Consider the following 19,415-nt stretch of genomic DNA (forward strand, 5'->3'; position numbering starts at 1 on the left):
CATCATAAGACGTTTCTCTTGTGTTCTAGAGAAGTCCCGAACCGAATACAAGTTGGAAGGTGCACTCTGGTGGTATTTCCCCAGGCCATGCCAGGATGAGTCTGATTGTCGTGAGATATGTCTCTGTGAGCAGACCCCCTCATTTCTGATAGGTGGCTCACTGCATGCTCTTGGCCTTCCAGCTTTAGCCTGCCTTTTCCCTCTGGTAACCCCCCGGGCGCTATCTCTCTTCCCCCACCCCCCGCTTCCCAATTCTCTAATTCTGCTATTCTGCAGTCTTCTACCCCTGATGACTTTTCACCCCCATGCTTTTCAAGAATCTACCTACTTCTGCCTTACAAATAATCAAAAACTCTGCATCCACCATCTTGTTCGAGGAAGAGAATTGCATGTCACGCCCCTCTGAGAGAAAAACAATCCTCATCACTGTCTTAAATGGGCGACTCCTTATTTTTAAACCTTGACTCCTAGTTCTAAATTCTTCCACAAGAAGAAACATCCTCTTCACACTGACCCTGTCAAGATCCTTCAGGATCTTCTGTGTTTCAATCAAGTCGTCTCTTACTCTTCTAAACCTCAGCAGATACAAATCTAGCCTGTCCAGCCTTTCATCACAAGACAATCCACCTATTCCAGGTATTAATCTAGTCAACCTCTCTGAACTGCTTCCAACATGTATATCTTCCTTTTAAATAAGGAGACCACTACTGTACACAGTGCTCCAGATTTGGTCTCACAAGTGTCCTGTGTAACTAAAGCATAACCTCCCCACTTATGTATTCAATTCCTCTAACAATAAATGACAACACACTATTAGCTTTCCTAATTACTTGTTTAACCTTTTGCAATTCATGCACTACGTTGCCTAGATCCCTCTGCGCTCCCGGGCCTCGGCGTTCCCGGGCCTCTGCGGTCCCTGACCATTCGTCCTGCCAAAATGGATCATTGCACATTTTTCCACATTGCACTCCAGGGCCATTTGTTTGTCCACTCACCTAACCTACCTCCATCCTTTTATAACTGTCTTGTGTACTCTTCATGACTTACTTTACTACCTACCTATGTTTTCAAAGAATTTACCCAGAATTGTATCCTACTTGGGAGATGTCACAAATGACAGATAGGAAACTGCGTCAAGAGGTTTGGTATTACCCAGCCTCGAGCAATGGAATAGGGTAAATGGAGGATTTGATGCATTGAAGGCAAAGGAATGCTGTGGGTTGAACAGATAATTCAAAGAGGAAGGTTTTAGTTTGAGTAGCCAGGGCAGTTAAGATGCTGTTGGTCATAGTTTAGGGGGCAAGATGGGAGCAAAGGAATGTGGGGAAAATTGAGTTCTAGAACGGGAAGCAGATCCATTCACCCAGGTGCAGCCTGCAAGGCTCCTTTCTCTGCTATAAGGTAAACCCCAACTGAAAGGAAGAAAAAGACAGAGGCAGAAGAGAAGAAGAACAAAAAGCATAATGGGCAGATCAATAAAAGGAAGGGAATAAGTTAGAAGAAAACGGTTAGACAGACAATTGGTTGTTACAGTGGCGCAGTGGTTAGCACTTGTGCCTCACAATGCCAGGGACCCAAGTTCGATTCCGACATTGGGTGACTGTGTGGAATCTCCCCGTGTCTGCGTGGGTTTCCTCCGGGTGCTCTGTTTCTTCCCACAGTCCAAAGATGTGCAGGTTAGGTGGATTGGCCATGATTAATGCGTGGGGTTACGGGAACAGAGCGGGGTCGTGGGCCTAGATGGTGCTCCTTCGGATGGTCAGTGCAGACTCAATGGGCCAAAGAGCCGTCTCCTGCATTGTTGGGATTCTTTGGAAAAGCGAAGCAGTGGAACAGTTAATATGAAGACAACTAGCAAGAGAGACCATGTTCTGTGATTTACAGTGTGCCACACTCTAATTGATTTACTAGTTTACACTCAAATTTTTCATTTGCATGCTGTTTGGTCTGAAAAACAGCTGCAAAGACACTGGAGCGTATTCAGTAAAGGATTTATTGAATCCTTGTGAGTACGTCTCCATAATCAAGAGTGATGAAAGCAAGTATTGTAATGACTTTCTTTGTTTTTAAAGGTCCAGAACCAACCTTCTTTGGGAAACCCAAGTTTACTTGCATGAGACTACATTACAAGCACAATGGAACTAGTGGATACTTTCATACACTCCGAGCTGTGACCCGCAACCCTGAGGAGGATGGAAAAGGTAATAAATCTGATTCTCCCACCTCTCAATGTCTGATGCAATCAACTTGCAGCGGGAGTGCTGTTTAATGGGAGGCGTTCTCTGATTGCAAACCAGTTAAAAATGTTTTGCTCATGATCCCTAACTGTGCACCATCTTGTGAAAGACCCCGACCTGCAATTATTGTTTACACTTAGTCTGATGAACCAGTATAAATATAGTTCCCTAATTTCACCCAGGCCAACACTGAGGATTGGGGTGAGGTGAAGAGAGAAAGAAATTGGCCCCGGTGTTCCTGTGTATAGAGGGAGGAATATTAACCACAATTCCTACTCCTATTTACCTTTGAAAAGTATCCACTTGTGAACTCTGGGACAGGGTGACATTGCACATTGCATCATAAAGCTGCTGATACCATCCAGGTGAGGCTGCACAGTCATCACTGGCACCTACAATTGTTTACAAACCTCATAGGGGGTAAAAGGTTTGAAGAAGTCTCTCGATGGTCCCCCCCCCCCCCAAAACAACGACACTTGGGCAAGACACTCGTGTGCTGTGGAACCACTCACTGAGCAAGGAATCAATGCTTTCATGAAACATTGAAGAGGCATCCCAGCTCAGAGGAGGCTCACTCGGTTGATTCCTGAGCTGAGTTTGTCATATGAGGAGAGATTGAACAATTCAGGCCAATACTCTCGATAAAGTTTGGAAGAATGAGAGGAAATCAAATTGAGGTATACAAGATGATAAAAGGGATGGATAAAGTAGATGTGGAGCAGATGCTTCCTCTTCTGGGGCATTCTAGAACAAGAGGTCATAGTCTTTGGATAAGAGGTAGAAAAATTAAAACACAGATGAGGAGAAACTACTTCTCCAAAGGGTTATGAATCTGTGGGATTCGCTACCCCAGAGTGCAGTGGATGCAGCGACAGTGAGCAAATTTAAGGAGTTATACAGATGTTTAATTGGTAATGAGTTGAAGGGCTATGGAGAGTGGGCAGGACGGCTGAGTGGAAACCAGGATCAGATCAGCCATGCTCTTATGGCAGAGCAGTCTTCATGGACCGAATGGCCTAATTCTACTCCTATATCCTATCTTTCAAAATATTCTTGCAAGCAATGCTGACTGTCATTACAACTTCCTGGGCTAGTGTGCAGTCAATTCCAGCCCTAATTGCCACAGAGTCGCAACAGAATTGATATTAATAAATAATTATCAGAAAACACCCTACATCTTTTGTCATTAGCTGCACAGTAACTGCAGTCACCAGGCTTGTAAAATTTAAATACAATTAACTTTATTAATAACAAGAACTGAGATTAAATGTGCACAGATACAACTGGTTAACTATTATCTAATTCTCCATCCTCCCCACTTAAACTCGCTCCATCTTCTGCAGACAGACACACGCGCCAGACAGAGGGGAGAAGAGGGGTGTAAAAATAATAAAAGTAAAAAAGATAGTCTTTGTTTTAGATGGTTATTTCTAGCACCTTTAGAACATAGAACAGCACAGAACAGGCCCTTCGGCTCTCGATGTTGTGCCGAGCAATGATCACCCTACTCAAACCCACGTATCCACCCTATACCCGTAACCCAACAACCCCCCCCCTAACCTTACTTTTTTTTTAGGACACTATGGGCAATTTAGCATGGCCAATCCACCTAACCTGCACATCTTTGGACTGTGGGAGGAAACCGGAGCACCCGGAGGAAACCCACGCTCACACTGGGAGGACGTGCAGACTCCGCACAGACAGTGACCCAGCCGGTAATCGAACCTGGGACCCTGGAGCTGTGAAACATTTATGCTAACCACCATGCTACCGTGCTGCCCTTTCTTCAATCTAGGCTTTTATTTTGAGGTTTTCTACTTCCTAATCTGTAGATTCATTCAGATCTCTGCAGTTTCAGAAATAGAGCTGATTTTCTGAAGAGAGAGAGCCTCTGAGCTTCCAGGACTCCAGCATCTTCCCTTGGATCTCTGAAAATCACCCCACTCAGGCAGGACCCAATGATCGCCTGTTACTGGGCACAACGCAGCCTTTTGGCCAATTCATTGTCCACCAGCCAACCAATCGAACATAGTCCCGTTGATATCTTGGGTGCCGAAGTCTCAATTCTGCTCAAGAGGTGTTCTCTTTTGTAACTTTCAAATTCCTCCCCTCCCCTGCTCGACATGTCCATTAAGCATCCATGGATCAAAATGATAATAGGAAAATGAAGGGGAAATTGGAGAACCAACAGGAAGGGCCCTTATACTGTTGTTTCAATTGGTTTGCAGACACCCTTCAATGCATTGCTGAGATGTTTCAGCTTACGAAACAAAGCCTGGGACTAGACGTCTCAATTGTGGAGAAGAAATTGGAGAGGTGAGTTGGATTTGAGGCCGATTTTATTACCTCATTAGTACTTAGCGTGCATATGGAAGTAGATATAAAGCAGGAAAAATGCAGTCATTTGAAACATCTCCTTGTTATCAGCCCTGTAGAACAAAGGCTGGATTGATTTTCAATTCTGCTTTCAAACTAGCAAAAAAAAGGAAGTTTATGAACTTGTAAAATGAAAGAATTGTTTCAGTTCCGTAAATCTATTTGAAAAATTGTGCACGTTTGGCTCATTGTGCCAATGACAGCTTTTCAATTACTTTTGCAATCCTTTGCCTGTATTCTTTTATGTTCTTCCTCTTCAAATACTGAAACCAATTCTCTTTTGAACAATGCTACTGCCATTATCTCGGTAGTTAAAATAGTATATTCCATTAACTCTCTGTAGTGAGGAAAATGTTATTGTGACCATCCTGAGTAGTCTTGTCACAATTTTTTCAATTGCTGGAAGCAAGCTTGCTATCTACCCACTCAGAATGTTTCAAAATTATGGAGCCTTTTTTGAACACATCAGTGTTCTCTTCCAATGGAAGGGTCATTGGCATTTCCCATTCCTGATACTATTATAATGAATAATTGTTGTTACTTCTGTGTGGCCTAATATACTTTTGACATTGGGATGATGCTCTGAACTACATTCAAAACTGCACAGGTGGCATGCATCACTTAATGTTTAAAATTCTGAAACCCATTCATAATTTCTGTTTAACCTTCGTCACCAATGAAAGATCTATGTATTTGCACCTTCAGATGTGACTGCTGCACCACTCTTGCCATGTTCTCTTCCCCCCCTTTCCCCAAACTTACTTTGCAGTTTGTTCGACTGAACTCCGTTCACCCTGTTCTGCTGACCTGTTTTCTGTCCTCTGTCTGGCATTGCCAGCGAATATGAGTGTTATACCTCTTCTTTTTTCAAATCTTTCCAACTATGGGCCAATTTAGCATGGCCAGTCCACCTACCCTGCGCATCTTTGGGTTGTGGGGATGAGACCCACGCAGACACGGGGAGAATGTGCAAACTCCACACTGACAGTGACCCGGGGCCAGGATCAAACCTGGATCTTCAGCGCAGTACTAAACACTGCGTCACCGTGTTGCCGTAGTATTACTCCTCTTAACCAAATTATTTAGATACATTGAAAACAAAAGTGGCTTCCTTGTAGTGGCACACTGTCACCCACATCTGAGAAACATCCATTTATCCCTACTTTTGTCATCCTGCTATTAATGTATTCATATGATTGCATTCTCTTTAATGTCATATACCTTAATTTTCATTTCTTTTCTATGCGAAAAAACATTTTTATTAAAAAAAATACAGCAAGCGCCATGTTATGGTAATTTTCATTTCCATATAGCGAATATTCCCAATACATCTGATTTGCGGGGGTGGGGGGCAGTGGATGGCACAGGACTGGCACTTTCCTTGTAAAGCAGAGATGGCAGATGGGTGTCCCCTGCTCTGACTGGTATGTGGAGAGATTGTACACCCCAGTTACAGAATGGTGACTTGTGTGGTCAAAGCACCAATTATACAATGACTTTGGAAATCCAAAGACGCACTGCACCACCTTTACCATCTTGACACCAAATTCAGCAACAGCCATGGGTTGCGATTGATGGGGGAATGCCTTCCTCCCTCAGTGTAAACATCGCTTGTCCAGCAAAACAAATGGTACAACAGATAGGAAAGCAAAAAAAAAAATGATTCTTTGCCTTCTGAAGGAAGCTCCTTCAGCAAGCAAGGTCTCGGGGTAGTTCTTTATTCCTATTGCAGTGAGAGGCGCAGGCTGTGGACAGAGCCTCATTCTATGCATTTGGATATAATATTGATATAAGGCTGTATAGGTCAGCAGCACAGTCTGTGCATTTGCACTTGGTTATCTGTCAGAGAATGAAGTGCTGTGCGAATGTGGAGCGAGACTGCATGCTGGATTTGATTGTTCAACCTGTGCTTTCTGCTTGTGAGATTTTGTGACCTCAACAAGGGCCTTGCAAAATCGTGGCTTAGATCTTTATTTTCAATGGCAGTGAGAATCAGCAATGAGGGGCTCCAAGGTAGCACTCCAGTCTCTCAGGCCATGGGCTTCGAACCATCACTTAATGGTTTGGGCACATGAGCTTGGCTAGTGCTTCAGTGCAGAAGTGAGGAAACCGGCAACATATTTAAAAGTGCCTAAAGTTTGTCTTGAAGGCAAAACGATTCCCTGTAATATTTAGCCTCAATCGGCAAAACATTTTAAAAGAAAAACTGTACTTGATAAATTGCCATGATGTAGAGATGCCGACTGGAAGGGAACATTCCTGCCTGGCGACTGTCATGCGATCTCCGTTCATCCGTTGTCGCAGCGTCTACATGGTCTCACCAACGTACCACGCTTCGGGACATCCTTTCCTGCAGCGTATGAGGTAGACAACGTTGGCTGAGTCGCACGAGTATGTACCACGTACCTGGTGGGTGGCGTTCCCGTGTGTAATGGTGGTACCCATGTCGATGATCTGGCACGTCTTGCAGAGATTGCCATGGCAGGGTTGTGTGGTGTCATGCTTGCTGTTCTGGAGGTTGGGTAGTTTGCTGCAAACAACCTTTGTTTGAAGTTGCGCGGTTGTTTGAAGGGAAATATTGGGCTGTGGGGATGACCTTGGCAAGATGTTCGTCTTCATGATGATGTGTTGAAGGCTGTGAAGATGATGTCCCGAAGCGTGGTACATTGGCGTGACCATGCAGACTCTGCGACAACGGATGAACGGACATCGCGCAACAATCACCAGGCAGGAATGTTCCCTTCCAGTCGGGGAACACTTCAGCAGTCAAGGGCATTCAGCCTCTGATCTTTGGGTAAGCGTTCTCCAAGGTGGCCTTCAGGACACGCGACAACGCAGAATCGGCGAGCAGAAACTTATAGCCAAGTTCCGCACACATAAGTACGGCCTCAACGACCTTGGATTCATGTTGCATTACATTCAAACACACCCCCCCCCCCCCCCCCCCAAAAGAGTGAAAAAAACAGTAAGATCCTCAGCCAGTCACCATGAAAAATTCTCACAGGCCACATACCAGGAAGTAAAATGCACTCAATATCCTTCACTTTGTTCAATTGTTTTACAGAACTGAGTAAAGATTGTGATTAAAGAGTGGCACAGCGGTTAGCACTGCTGTCTACAGCACTGAGGACCCGGATTTGATCCCGGCCCTGGGTCACTATCTATGTGGAGTTTGCACATTCTCCCTGTGTCTGCATGGGTTTCACCCCCACAGCCCAAAGGTGTGCAGGTTAGGTGGATTGGCCATGTTAAATTACCCCTTAATTGGGGAAAAAAATAATTGGGTACTCTAAATTTTTTTTTTTTTAAAGATTGAGGTTAAGGTCCAAACTAAAATTTCTTAAGCCATTGAAGAAAAAATAGTTTATTTAAAATCCACAACCCTTTTAGCGTAATGGAGAAAATTGACATTCCACAAATTATGAACCGTGTTTTGCAACACCAAGGAGATTAAACAGCAATTATGATTTTGTACACCCGGTAGAATTTCCAGTGTGCCTCGTTCAACAACGGCATACTCTTTTCCTGGGTTTTTAACTGAGTGTGAAAAGTGGGAGATCGCATCAGTTCCAAGTTGTTAAAGGCTTCCATCTTTCAAGGTGTTCAGTGCACCCTGTGGAGGAGTTGAGAATTTATGCTGGTAGCTTCAGGATCTCCATGTTTTTTTTTAAGTTTGGAGTACCCAATTATTTTTTCCAATTAAGGGGCAATTTAGCATGGCCAATCCACCTATCCTGCACATTTTTGGGTTGTGGGGGCAAAACCCACCCGGGGAGAATGTGCAAACTCCACACGGACAGTGACCCAGAGCTGGGATCGAACCTGGGATCTCAGCGCCGTGAGGCAGCTGTGCTAACCACTAGGCCACCGTGCCGCCCAGGATCTCCATGTTTAACAGTGCATCAGAAGTCCATTTCACAGTTGTAATGATGGCTGAGGCTGCCAGTTTCACCAATGCAATCTCCTTAATCCGGGACATTTATCTTTTTGATTCCGATTCTTTTCTCTGCATTTTGGAGCTTGGTTTTGAATCTCGCAACCAAGTGTTTTTACCCAGTATTTCTCATCACTTTCTCGCCTCCCGAGGGTGGGATAATGGCAGCTGTTGAAATTCCACATCTGTCGAGCAAAATCTGTGAAGTGTTTCGAGGGTGAGGCAGTAGTGTTCTTACCCATACTGGCGGCACGAGTGCGTGGCAGATGCTTTTCAGGTTTATTGAAGTAGATTTTTAGTTGTGAAATAAGTGCACATCTGGCAGTACTGGCAATATTGTCTCTGGTGATTACTCATGGTAATTTAGAGTTTCAAAATTGAAATTTCAGAAGTTGTTTTTGGAATAATGAATAAGGATTTGCCATTAAGGCTACTAAGCTTAATGCCTCTGGCAGACTATGCAGTTAGTGGTCTCAATGCTGTTGAAACGAACCATTTTGCTGCCCACCAAGATAAAGGAGCTGAAACTATTGTATCACAATCTAATGTAATTGTTACTCAAACCTGAATAGTTTAATCCCAAAAGAAAAGTAGCAATTATTTGCCATTGTACGTGTGTTCTTTTAATCTCTTTCACAGCATTAAATACTTTTAGTAGCAATTAAGCTGCTATTTGAGGAGCGGAACAGGGTTCTTTTTGTACTGTGTATTCATACTTTTTTGTAGGTCTAATTTTCTAGTTCTTCAATTACAGGTAATTGCTAATATAAATACGTTACTTTAATCTGTCTGAAATGCTTGAACGAACCCTCTGTATGCTTTTCTTTAATGATGGAAGCCTCACTCATAACTGACGATCCTCTTAATTATGTCATTGAGTTCTAAATCCTACTTGTTGCCCATTCTCAAAAATTCATTCGCTGGATGTGGACACGAGCATTTATTGTCCATCCTTGATTTCTTTTGAGGTGGTGAGTTGCCGCCTTTGACTGCTGTAAGGATAGATGGTTAGGGAGTTCTGAATGATTAGGGTTTGGATGGCATGCGACTCTGAGGGGAGCTTGGTGTTCCCAAGGGCCTCCTATGGAAAGAGGTTGTGGGTTTAGAAGGGGCTCTCGAAGGAGCTTTGACAACTTGCTGTGGGCGTTTTCTGGATGGTACACAGGCAAGGTGTGCCGTTGGTTTGAGGTTATGGATGATGAAATGGGGTGCTTTGGAGAGAAGATATAATGACTGAAAATGTTTGGGTCAGCGACACTGCCCTGAGGCATCCCTGCAGTGTTGTCCTGTTGCTGAGATGATTGGCCTCCAACGACAACAACCATCTTTCTTTCTTTTATGTCAGGTGTGACTCCAAGCAGCTGAGAGCGTTCCCTGCGATTCTCATTTACTTCTACTTTTTGCTCTGGCTCCTTGATGCTACACTTGGTTCAAATGTTGTCTTGACGTCAAGGGCAGTCATCAAGCCTCGCCTCTGGAATTCAGCTCTTTTATTCATGTATGAACCAAAATTGTAATGAGGTCAGGAACCTGGTGGCCCTGGCAAACCCGAGCTGAGCATCGGGGTGCAAGGTATTGCTGAGAATGCCACTTTTATAGCACTGTTACCGGCACCCTCCATCACTTTGTTGCTTAAAAATAGACTGATGGGGTGGTAATTGGCCAAATCGGCTTTGTCCTGCTTTTTGTGGAACTCCCTTACCTGGGCAAATGGATTGACTAGGTTCCAGTGTTGTATCTATACTGAAACAGCTTGGGTTAGAGCTGCTGCTAGTCCTGGAGCACAGGTGTTGAGCTGCGATGTTGACAGTGCCAGTAGTGGTTTTGTGTCAGTGCCTTTCGCAGTATCTTCATCACGTGCAGTCAATTCAGTTGGCTGAATGTTTTCTGTGATGCTGGGGAACTCTGGAGGTTGTTGATGTGTTGCATCCACTTGCTACTTCTGACTAAAGATGTTTGCAAACACTACCCCATTATCTTTTGCATTCGCACAGGACTTCACCATCATTGTGTTTGGGGATGTTCCTGGACTAACCTCCTTCTCTGGTTAATTAGTTAATTGTCTACCAACATTCATAACTGGATGTGGCAAAGCTGTGGAGCTTTGAAATCCAAAAACTCCAACATGTCGTATTTTGAAGTTAGATGTGCAAAATCACGCTTGACAAAAGTACCGTTCCTAAAGGGCTGCCTTTTTAATGTTCCTGAGACACTTTGTTAATCTCCATTCAACCTCCCATTATAATTCATAATCATAGTACAATTTTGTAAGTTCAATGTTATCCCAGTTTTAGTATCCTTTAATGCTGGCGTCTCTAGCTCATCAGCCATTATCACGTATGTTCAACTCAATTTAAAAAAAAAAGAAGACATTTTTACATGTTTGACCTGATCTGTCTTACTCGAGCAGCGGCCCACACGAGTGAGGTGAGAGAGCTATTGAAGGGAGGTGTTCACCGATGGATTGGAGGATAGGATAGAACAAGTCATCTAGCCGTTAAACCAGGAGGAGACAGAAGTTGCTGCCTTTCCCAGTGCGAGTGTTAATACCTGCTTCCTGTTTCCAATGGAGCTGCTTTTCTATCCAGTTGGACCCATGGGTGGCACAGTATCACAGTGGTTAGCACTGCTGCTTCACAGCACCAGGGACCTGGGTTCCATTACAGCCTTGGGTGACTGTGTGGAGTTTGCACTTTCTCCTCCTCGCCTGCGTTTCAGTGCAGGTCGCGTTAACGGCAGTGGCGACATTTCATGTTCTCCATCCATCAATGTCCACTTTTGAACAGTTCGCCTGTTGCTAATCATGGAATTGTCCAGAAGAAATGTTTCCACATTGACTAATGCCTCAGAAAATCTTATTTTTTAAAACAATCTTGCTCTGCTGAAGCTTTGTTGATAAAGGGCGGCAAGAAACCAACTGGATTACATGTTAGACATGGTGTTTAAATACCTAACTTGAAAGCCGTTGAGTTAGATGCAGTCCAGTCTCGTCACGTTGTTTGGGGCGGGGGGCTTATCTAACCCACTGCTGCAAAAGGACACTTGTGCTGTCGAAGCATGTAGCCAGTTTTAAAATTTATTTTCTGGGTTGGTGACCAGTATGCTGCAGCTTTTCTGAATACAAAATTACAAAGTGTAAAAAGAAATGACTGAATTCTACATTTGTTTTTGCAGGAAACACAGTAAACCACATGAAGACATCCTTGGTATCCGCTCCAAGAGTCAGTCTTCAAGCAGTACAAGCCTAACCCAAGGCAAGAATTTTATCATCAACAAGTTTTCCTCCCTTAATCAGAAAGTCAAACAAACCAAATCCAGTGTGAGCATTGGAAGCCTTCGCAAGCTTGGCAACTTCCCAAAGCCAGAGATGAAGGTCAATTTCTTGAGACCAAACCTGCGGGTGAACCTGTGGAAGTCGGACAGCAGCTTGGCGAGCTCTGATTCACCAGCCGTGATCTCCAAAGATGATACTGATTCAGACTTGGAGATCTCTTCTGACTCGGACTCTTTTGAATCTGATGGTTTCCTCTCTAATTCCAAATCAGATGATGACTGCCAGCTCTCAGACTCTGAAGATGTCAGGCAGTGTGACTATGTTCTTCCCAGTTGCGGTATCGTTGCGACAGGTCCTCTACCACGGTTAGGAAGTCGGTCGCAATCTATTAGCAGTTCAGATTTTAGTATTCCGAGTAATCCTTCAGAAATACACATAGCTCAGTGTGATTCTGAGCAAGTGAGTAAAGACACGATCGATGTCCAACTTTCGGGTAAAGCACCAAATACCGATGAGGGTATATTGATTGATTTCAACACTCCCACTGAGGCTTATTGTCACCAGTTTGTAGAAGATGCACAGCACAAAACTCCAGAAATTCCTCTTGTGGACCTTGCATTACATCAGCAGCAGTGTGAACAAAGCAATATTATCTTGGGCACCAAGTCCAAATCTGAACCAGAGGTGATGGGACCACTTTTATCAAGACCCTCTAAGCTGGATGTACCCTCCGCTACCTCAAATCCACCTTTTCTTTCAGTTGAACCACCATATTCTGCTGTATCTTCTGATAGCAGTTCAGTCTGTTTATCCATTCCACCTGACATGGAGGCTGGTTTACAAGCTACTCCTTCCCCAGCAGATGAAGCAGGGAGCAGGGCTGTTTCACCATTTGCTAAGATCCGAAGCTCCATGGTCCAGGTAGCGAGCATGACCCAGGCAGGGCTGATTCAGGGGGTAAACTTTGCAGTGGGAAAGGTTCAGCGGACCCCTGATAGTGTAAATGAAGGGCCGCATCCCCAGCTGAAAGATATGTTTACACAGTGCCGGACTAGGATCATCCAAATTTAGCCAGTGGTGAGTCTTTTCCAACCTTGACTAAATTTAATACTTTGCAAAGTTATGGCCCACAACCAGATGTCCTTTAAAATGGTGTCTGCAGTTTTGTATACAATCTTTAACATGGCATTTGAGGTTTTCTGATGGTCATTGTTATACACAAATTTGGGTAATCCTAGATTATTTCTGTAAACTACTGCAGCACTAACTACTGAACAGGCCAATGTGCAATATTAATTGTGGTAGTACATATTAGGCTAGGGCTATTGTAATCCCTGTTAATTGTAATGGGCTCAACCCCTGCCCTGTTCCGGATGGCTTTATCTACTGTATCACTTGAGGGGAGTTGTATGCTACATGTAACTTAAAACACGTCATGCCACACAACTTAAGCACTCTCACTTAGTTTGTGTTGCACGGAATTGTATTAGTGGGATAATGAGTTGTATTTTGGTCTAGTTTGTCTTCTCTGCCACCAAGGGAAGTTGTGGTTCAAACTGAACAAAGCACTCCATTTAAAATAATTTTTAAAAATTTATTTTCATTGCATCTCAGTTTTTACATAACATCATGCCTTTGTAGCTCGAGGTTAGTTGAAGGGACTTGAATACCTTGTGATATTTTCACTACTAAAGTATTGCATCAATGTGTAAACTACCAAGATAAGGAGTATTATTTCCCCCCCATCATGTCTCACTACCAAAGAGACAAGATCCCAATGAAAGTTACCTGCAGCTAAGGGGCCTGAGAGCAACCTTGGCTTAAATCTGACGTAGCATTAGTAGGATCCTATAACTGGTGCCTGTTTTGTTTTTTTCATAAATGTACTGTAGCTAGACTGTAAGTGTGACACCTAAAGCAGGCTCCCGAATGTCTTAATTGTGGTCTGGTAAGTCTCTAATGCAGAGAATTTCAAAGGAAATGAAACTGTCCATTCTTGTAATAAACTCCTGGTATTATAACTTTTAAATGTTTTAATGTGCTTATTTATTTATGTTGTTTTGTCACAGTAGTGTGGTTTCTTTGGAGTGTTTAAAAAAAAATCCACATATGCTTCAAAGGTAGATATACTTCAGTGTATTTTGACATGAGGGATGTACATTATTTTAATTAAAAAAAAGTTAAAGCAAAACATGCTATTTTTGTGATTTTTTTGAGTGCAAGTGTTGAAGCTAACCTTCATATCCACGTTTTGCACAGCAATTTGACAGCTGTTGCACGTTTTACTTGGGTGTTTACGCGTTTATTGGAGTGTATTAACACGCCTCCGTTTAAAGGCCGTGTGCTTAACACTACTACAGCTCTGTGTATGTAATTTCAGCTCGGAGTCGCCAGGTGCCGTATTTAGACACCTCACAAGTATATCAAGGTCAGGTTCAAAGTAATAAAACTGTACACCGATTAGTAAGTTCAAACGATTAATATTTATTATAACCAATATAATAAATACACATGCATACGCTAAAGACTAATACTTATTTCTACTATTAAACGACTAAATACTTATCTAAGTCGGAACCAGCAATGTCCGGGGACAAGGCCTTTGTTCCTTTCTGGGCTGCACCTTCTGTTCACTAATAGTCGACTAGAGTATAAGCAATGCCGGGTCACGTAGCGAGCGTCGTTTTGGCACTTACTGAACGATGGCTGGTGCTCAACGGCCGGTGATGAAAGACAGGTTCTGGAGGCTGGAGTCGGAGTCAGAAGCGGAGCCGGAGCAAAAACAGACAGAACCATGTGCGGGGTCTACCTTTATAGGTCCCCCAATGTCCGTGCCTCTTCGGGGCGGGCCTTTACCTGCCGTGTATCGATTGGGCCATTTCCCAATCGATATCTTACAAATCCCCCAATCTGAGGGTCTCTTCTCGATGGGTGGGGCGGTCTCTAGGGTCTTTTGTGATGGATACTTCTGGTGCCGTTTCGTCTGGGCGTCCACTCAAAGTATCCATTCAAACTCAAATGTTTCTATTGTGTGGGCCCAGATCTGGATCACCTCATTACTATGCAAAGCGTTGTTGCCATTTACACCTTTGGTTGAGATCTTGCACCTGGCCATAAACTGGTTTTGTACGTGCAGAATGCTAATTAGCCTTCTGCAAACTGCTTGTCCTGGCTAAGACTGTTTTCTCTCTGCAGCCTTAGCAGTTCTCCATTTTGGTAACCCAGTGTCCATCTTAGGTGGCTACACAGCTCTGCGACCAACACAATTCATTTAATACATCTTGGTGCTGAGTAATAGCAACAAAGAAAACAATTATGGGATAGTTGATGGAGCTTTGGATGGAGGGTCTTGCAGTTTCTTGGCTCTTTCCCATTTGAAAGAGTAGAATATTTAAAAATAAAAGTAGAAAATGTTGAAAATATTCCACATGCGCAGTGAGAAGGAGTTGCTAGCATTTCAGGTTGATGATTATCTTTTCACCAGAATTGTTTCAAAGAGAGAAGACAAAAGACAAGTCCGCGAAAGACACTAGTTGGAATGGCAAAAAACAAGATGGTACAAGGCAAAAGAGGGGGATAATGGCCCAAGTGAAGAAAAAGATGGGAGATGTGAGTGGCAAAGCAGAATCATTGCCTTAATCAGCTGCCACCATAAAGGTCCACAACCACAGGTGGGGGTGGGGGGTGGGACACAAGTCGATGTAAATATTTATAGTGACGGTCATAGTCACCAAATCATGTTTACGGACATCAGAATTGGTGGCACAATTGACAGCAGGAAGTGGCCTGGCAGTTCTCACCAGGTTAAGCATATGCATGAAAACCTGCTGATTATCAGCCGCCACCTCCATTAGATGGTGAATCAGTACTCCTCAATATGGAATATGACTTAGAAGAAGCATTAAGCATAGCAAAGGCACCGAATGTACGCTTGGTGGGAATTTAAATGTTCATCTCCAAGAATTGATTGGTTGCACGACTGACTGATTTAGCTGGGTCCTGAAAGACATATCTGCCACACTGGGCCTGCAAGAGATACTTGATCCATCCAAGGGATGTGAATATCGCTGGCTAGGCCAGGATTTGTTGTCCATCCCAATTGCTCTTGAAAAGATGGTGATAGTGAGCTGCATTCTTGAATCGCTGCATTCCATGTGACAAAGGTACATCCGCAGTGTTGTTATGGAGGGAGTTCCAGGATTTTGACCAAGTGACAGTGAAGGACTGCGATATATTTCCAAGTCAAGGTGGTGGGTGACATAGAGGGGAAGTTCCAGGTGGTGGTTTGTCCTTCTAGATGTTTGTGGTCATGGGTTTGGAAAGTGCTATCTAATGAAAGTGTGGCATGGAGCACAATGGTTAGCACTGTTGCTTCACTGCACCAGGGACCCGGGTTCAATTCCAGCTTGGGTCACTGTCTGTGCGGAGTCTGCACACACTCCCTGTGCGTGGGTTTCCTCCGGGTGCCCTGGCTTCCTCCCACAAGTTCCGAAAGATGTGTTTGCTTGGTGAAATTGACATTCTGAATTCTCCTGTGGACCCGAACAGGCGCCGTAGTGTGGCGACTGGGGATTTTCACAGTAACTTCATTGCAGTGTCAATGTAAGCCTAGTTGTGACGATATAGATTATTATTGTTATAACTGTAGGGTGATCATGGCTCGGCACAACATTGAGGGCCGAAGGGCCTGTTCTGTGCTGTACTGTTCTATGTTCTATGTTCTAACTCTCCAATGCCGTTGAATTAATTCCTTTGTTGCTGTTTTTATGGCTCATATATTCTCAAGCTTCTTATGTAAGAAGCTTGTAATAATTTCCAGAGGCCTACTTGAAATGAAATGAAAATCGCTTATTGTCACAAGTAGGCTTTAAATGAAGTTACTGTGAAAAGCCCCTAGTTGCCACATTCCGGCGCCTGTTCGGGGAGGCTGGTACAGGAATTGAACCGTGCTGCTGGCCTGCCTTGGTCTGCTTTAAAAGCCAGCCCTGTGCTAAACCAGCCCCTTGTGACACTAATAAAGATTATTATAAGTCTTGATGAGTTCCTGCAGTACATCTTGTAGATGGTGTATTATGCTGTCACTGTGCGTTGATGGTGGAAGGAGTGAAAGTTTGTGGATGGGACGCCAATCAAGCGACGCCCGTTTTGTCCTGGATGGTGTCAAGCTTCTTCAAAGTTGTTTGAGCTGCACTCATCTCAGCAAATGGGGAGTATTCCATCACACTCTGGAGTTGTGCCTTGTAGATTTTGGGCTGGCTTTGGCGAGTTGTGAGGCGAGTTACCCACTGCAGAATTCCTAGCCTCTTACCTGCTCTTGTAGCCGCACTATTTCTTTGGCTGGTCCAGTTCAATATCTTGTCAATGGTAACTCCCGGGTTGAAAGTGGGGGATTCAGCCATTGTAGTGCCATTGAATGTCATGAGTGATGGTTTGATTCTCTCTTGTTGGAGATGATCATTACCTGGCAATTGGATGGCACAAAGGTTACGTAGCCTAGATATTGTCCAGGTCGTCTTGTATTTGGACATGGATTGTTTAAGTATCTTAAGGAATCGTGAATGATACTGACCACTGCAGTCATCGCCAAACGTCCTCCCCACCTGACCTTATGATGGTCATTGAAACAGCTGAAGATGATTGGACTGAGGATATTTCTCTTGGGATGATTATCCTCAAACAATCGCAAACATTTCCCTTTGTGCTAGGTATGACTCCAACCCATGGAGTGTTTCTCTGATTCCCATTGACTCCAGTTTTGCTAGGGCTCCTTGATGCCACACTGTCAAATGTGGCCTTGATGTCAAGGGCAGTCTATCTCCTGTGGAATTCAGCTCTTTTTGGTCCATTTTTGAACCAAGTAATGAGATCAGGTGCTGACAGGTTATGGTGGAACCCAAATAGAACATCAGTGAGCACGGTATTGATGTGCAAGTGCTGCTTGACAGCACTGCTGATGGAGTGTAGACATTTGGTGGCAATTGGCTGGATTTGATTTGTTCGTTTTGTGTACAGGACATACCTGAGGAATTTTCCACATTGTCAGGATCTGTGATGCTGGGAACCTCCAGAAGAGGCAGAGATGGATTATCCACTCAACACTTGAGGCTTCCTTTAATCTTCATCCAGACTGATATGCTGGGCTCCTCATTATTGAGGATGGGGGATATCTGGGGATCCTCCTCCAGTCAGTTGTTAAATTGTTCACCACCATTCATAGCAAGACTGCAGAGTTTGGATCTGATTTGTTGCTTGTGGAATGGCTGAACTTATCATTTACTGCTTGTGCTGTTGGGCACGCAACTAGTCCTGTGTTGTTGCTTCATCAGGTTGATGCCTCATTTTTATTTCTATGTTTGGTGTTGTTCCTGGCATGCCATCTTGCAACTCCTCTTTGAACCACGGTTGATCCCCTGGCCTTGGGTAAGGTGGCACAGTAGTTTGTACTGCTGCCATACAGCGTCGGGGTTAAATTCTGGTCACTGGAGTTTGCACGTTCTCACTGTCTCTGGGTGGGTTTCCTCCCACAGTCCAAAGATGCACAGATTAGGTGGATTGGGCATTATAAATTGCCCCTTAATATCCTGGGAATACTGGGATAGGGCTGGGTGGGAGCAGGAGTGGACACGAGGAGAGTGCACCTTTGGGTCGGTGCAGACTCAATTGGTCAAATGGCCTTCTGGACTGTAGGGCTTCTATGATTCTTTCAGCACAGTGGTTAGCAGTTTCTTCACGGCTCTAGGGTCCTAGGTTCGATTCCCGGCTTGGACTACTGACTGTGCGGAGTCTTCACATTCTCCGTGTCCGCGTGGGTTTTGGCCAGCTGCTCCCGTTTCCTCCCACTGTCCAAAGATGTGCAGGTTAGGTGGATTGGCTATGCTCAATTGCCCTTAGTGTCCAAAAAAGGTTAGGTGGGGTTACAGGGATGGGGTGCTCTTTCCAAGTGCAGACTTGATGGGCCGAATGACCACCTTCTGTATTGTAAATTCTATAATGGGAATGGGTGATATTCAGTGTCATGAGGTTACAGATTGTGGTTGAGTACAATTCTCTATTGATGGCCTGCAGTGCTTCATATTTTCCAGTCTTAATTTGCTAGATCAGTTCCAAATCTATCCCATTTAACATGGTGGAATGCCACATAACACAAGGATATCCTCAATAAGACAGGATTTTTTTCTCGACAACTGTGCAGTTGTTACTCCTATTCAGATGGTCATGGACAGATGCATCTATGGCAGACAGCAATGTTGGAGGTTTCCTTGCCCATGTTTTGAGACTTTGTGGGCTCTTGAGAACCCCCAAGACAACTCCCTACTGCCTATATACCACCGTGCCACCACTCTGCATCTGTCTGGCTGGTGAGACAGGGCAGGTGATGCCTGCCACATTGTGAGGTCTGATTCTGTGACTGGCAGGCTCTTGCTTGACAAATCTGAGACCGTTCACCCAATGTTGGCACAAGCCCCCAGATTACAAAGGGCTTTGCAAGGTTGAGACGGCTGAGTTGGCCGTTGTAGTTTCTGGTACCTCTGGTGATAGTGAGTGGTCCATTTGATTTAGTTCCTGAGACTTTTTAGCGATGGAACTGAGTGAT

The 19,415-nt window shown here is 44.1% G+C and overlaps 1 protein-coding gene across 3 annotated transcripts in view; it reads left to right on the forward strand.

Moving 5' to 3' along the window:
* Positions 1-14,012, forward strand: part of inpp5f (inositol polyphosphate-5-phosphatase F) — a 260,938-nt gene extending 246,926 nt beyond the window's left edge. For 2 of the 3 annotated variants that reach the window (XM_038821339.1, XM_038821338.1), the window contains 3 exons: positions 2,073-2,201; positions 4,466-4,553; positions 11,722-14,012. In XM_038821339.1, the coding sequence (XP_038677267.1) occupies positions 2,073-2,201; positions 4,466-4,553; positions 11,722-12,892 (1,388 nt within the window). In that variant the 3' untranslated portion in view covers positions 12,893-14,012. The remainder of the gene's footprint in view (positions 1-2,072; positions 2,202-4,465; positions 4,554-11,721) is intronic. The other variant, XM_038821340.1, reaches the window with a different exon arrangement.
* The last annotated feature ends 5,403 nt before the right edge of the window (positions 14,013-19,415 follow it).

This window comes from Scyliorhinus canicula, chromosome 16 (assembly GCF_902713615.1).
Source record: "Scyliorhinus canicula chromosome 16, sScyCan1.1, whole genome shotgun sequence".
Taxonomy (NCBI): domain Eukaryota; kingdom Metazoa; phylum Chordata; class Chondrichthyes; order Carcharhiniformes; family Scyliorhinidae; genus Scyliorhinus; species Scyliorhinus canicula.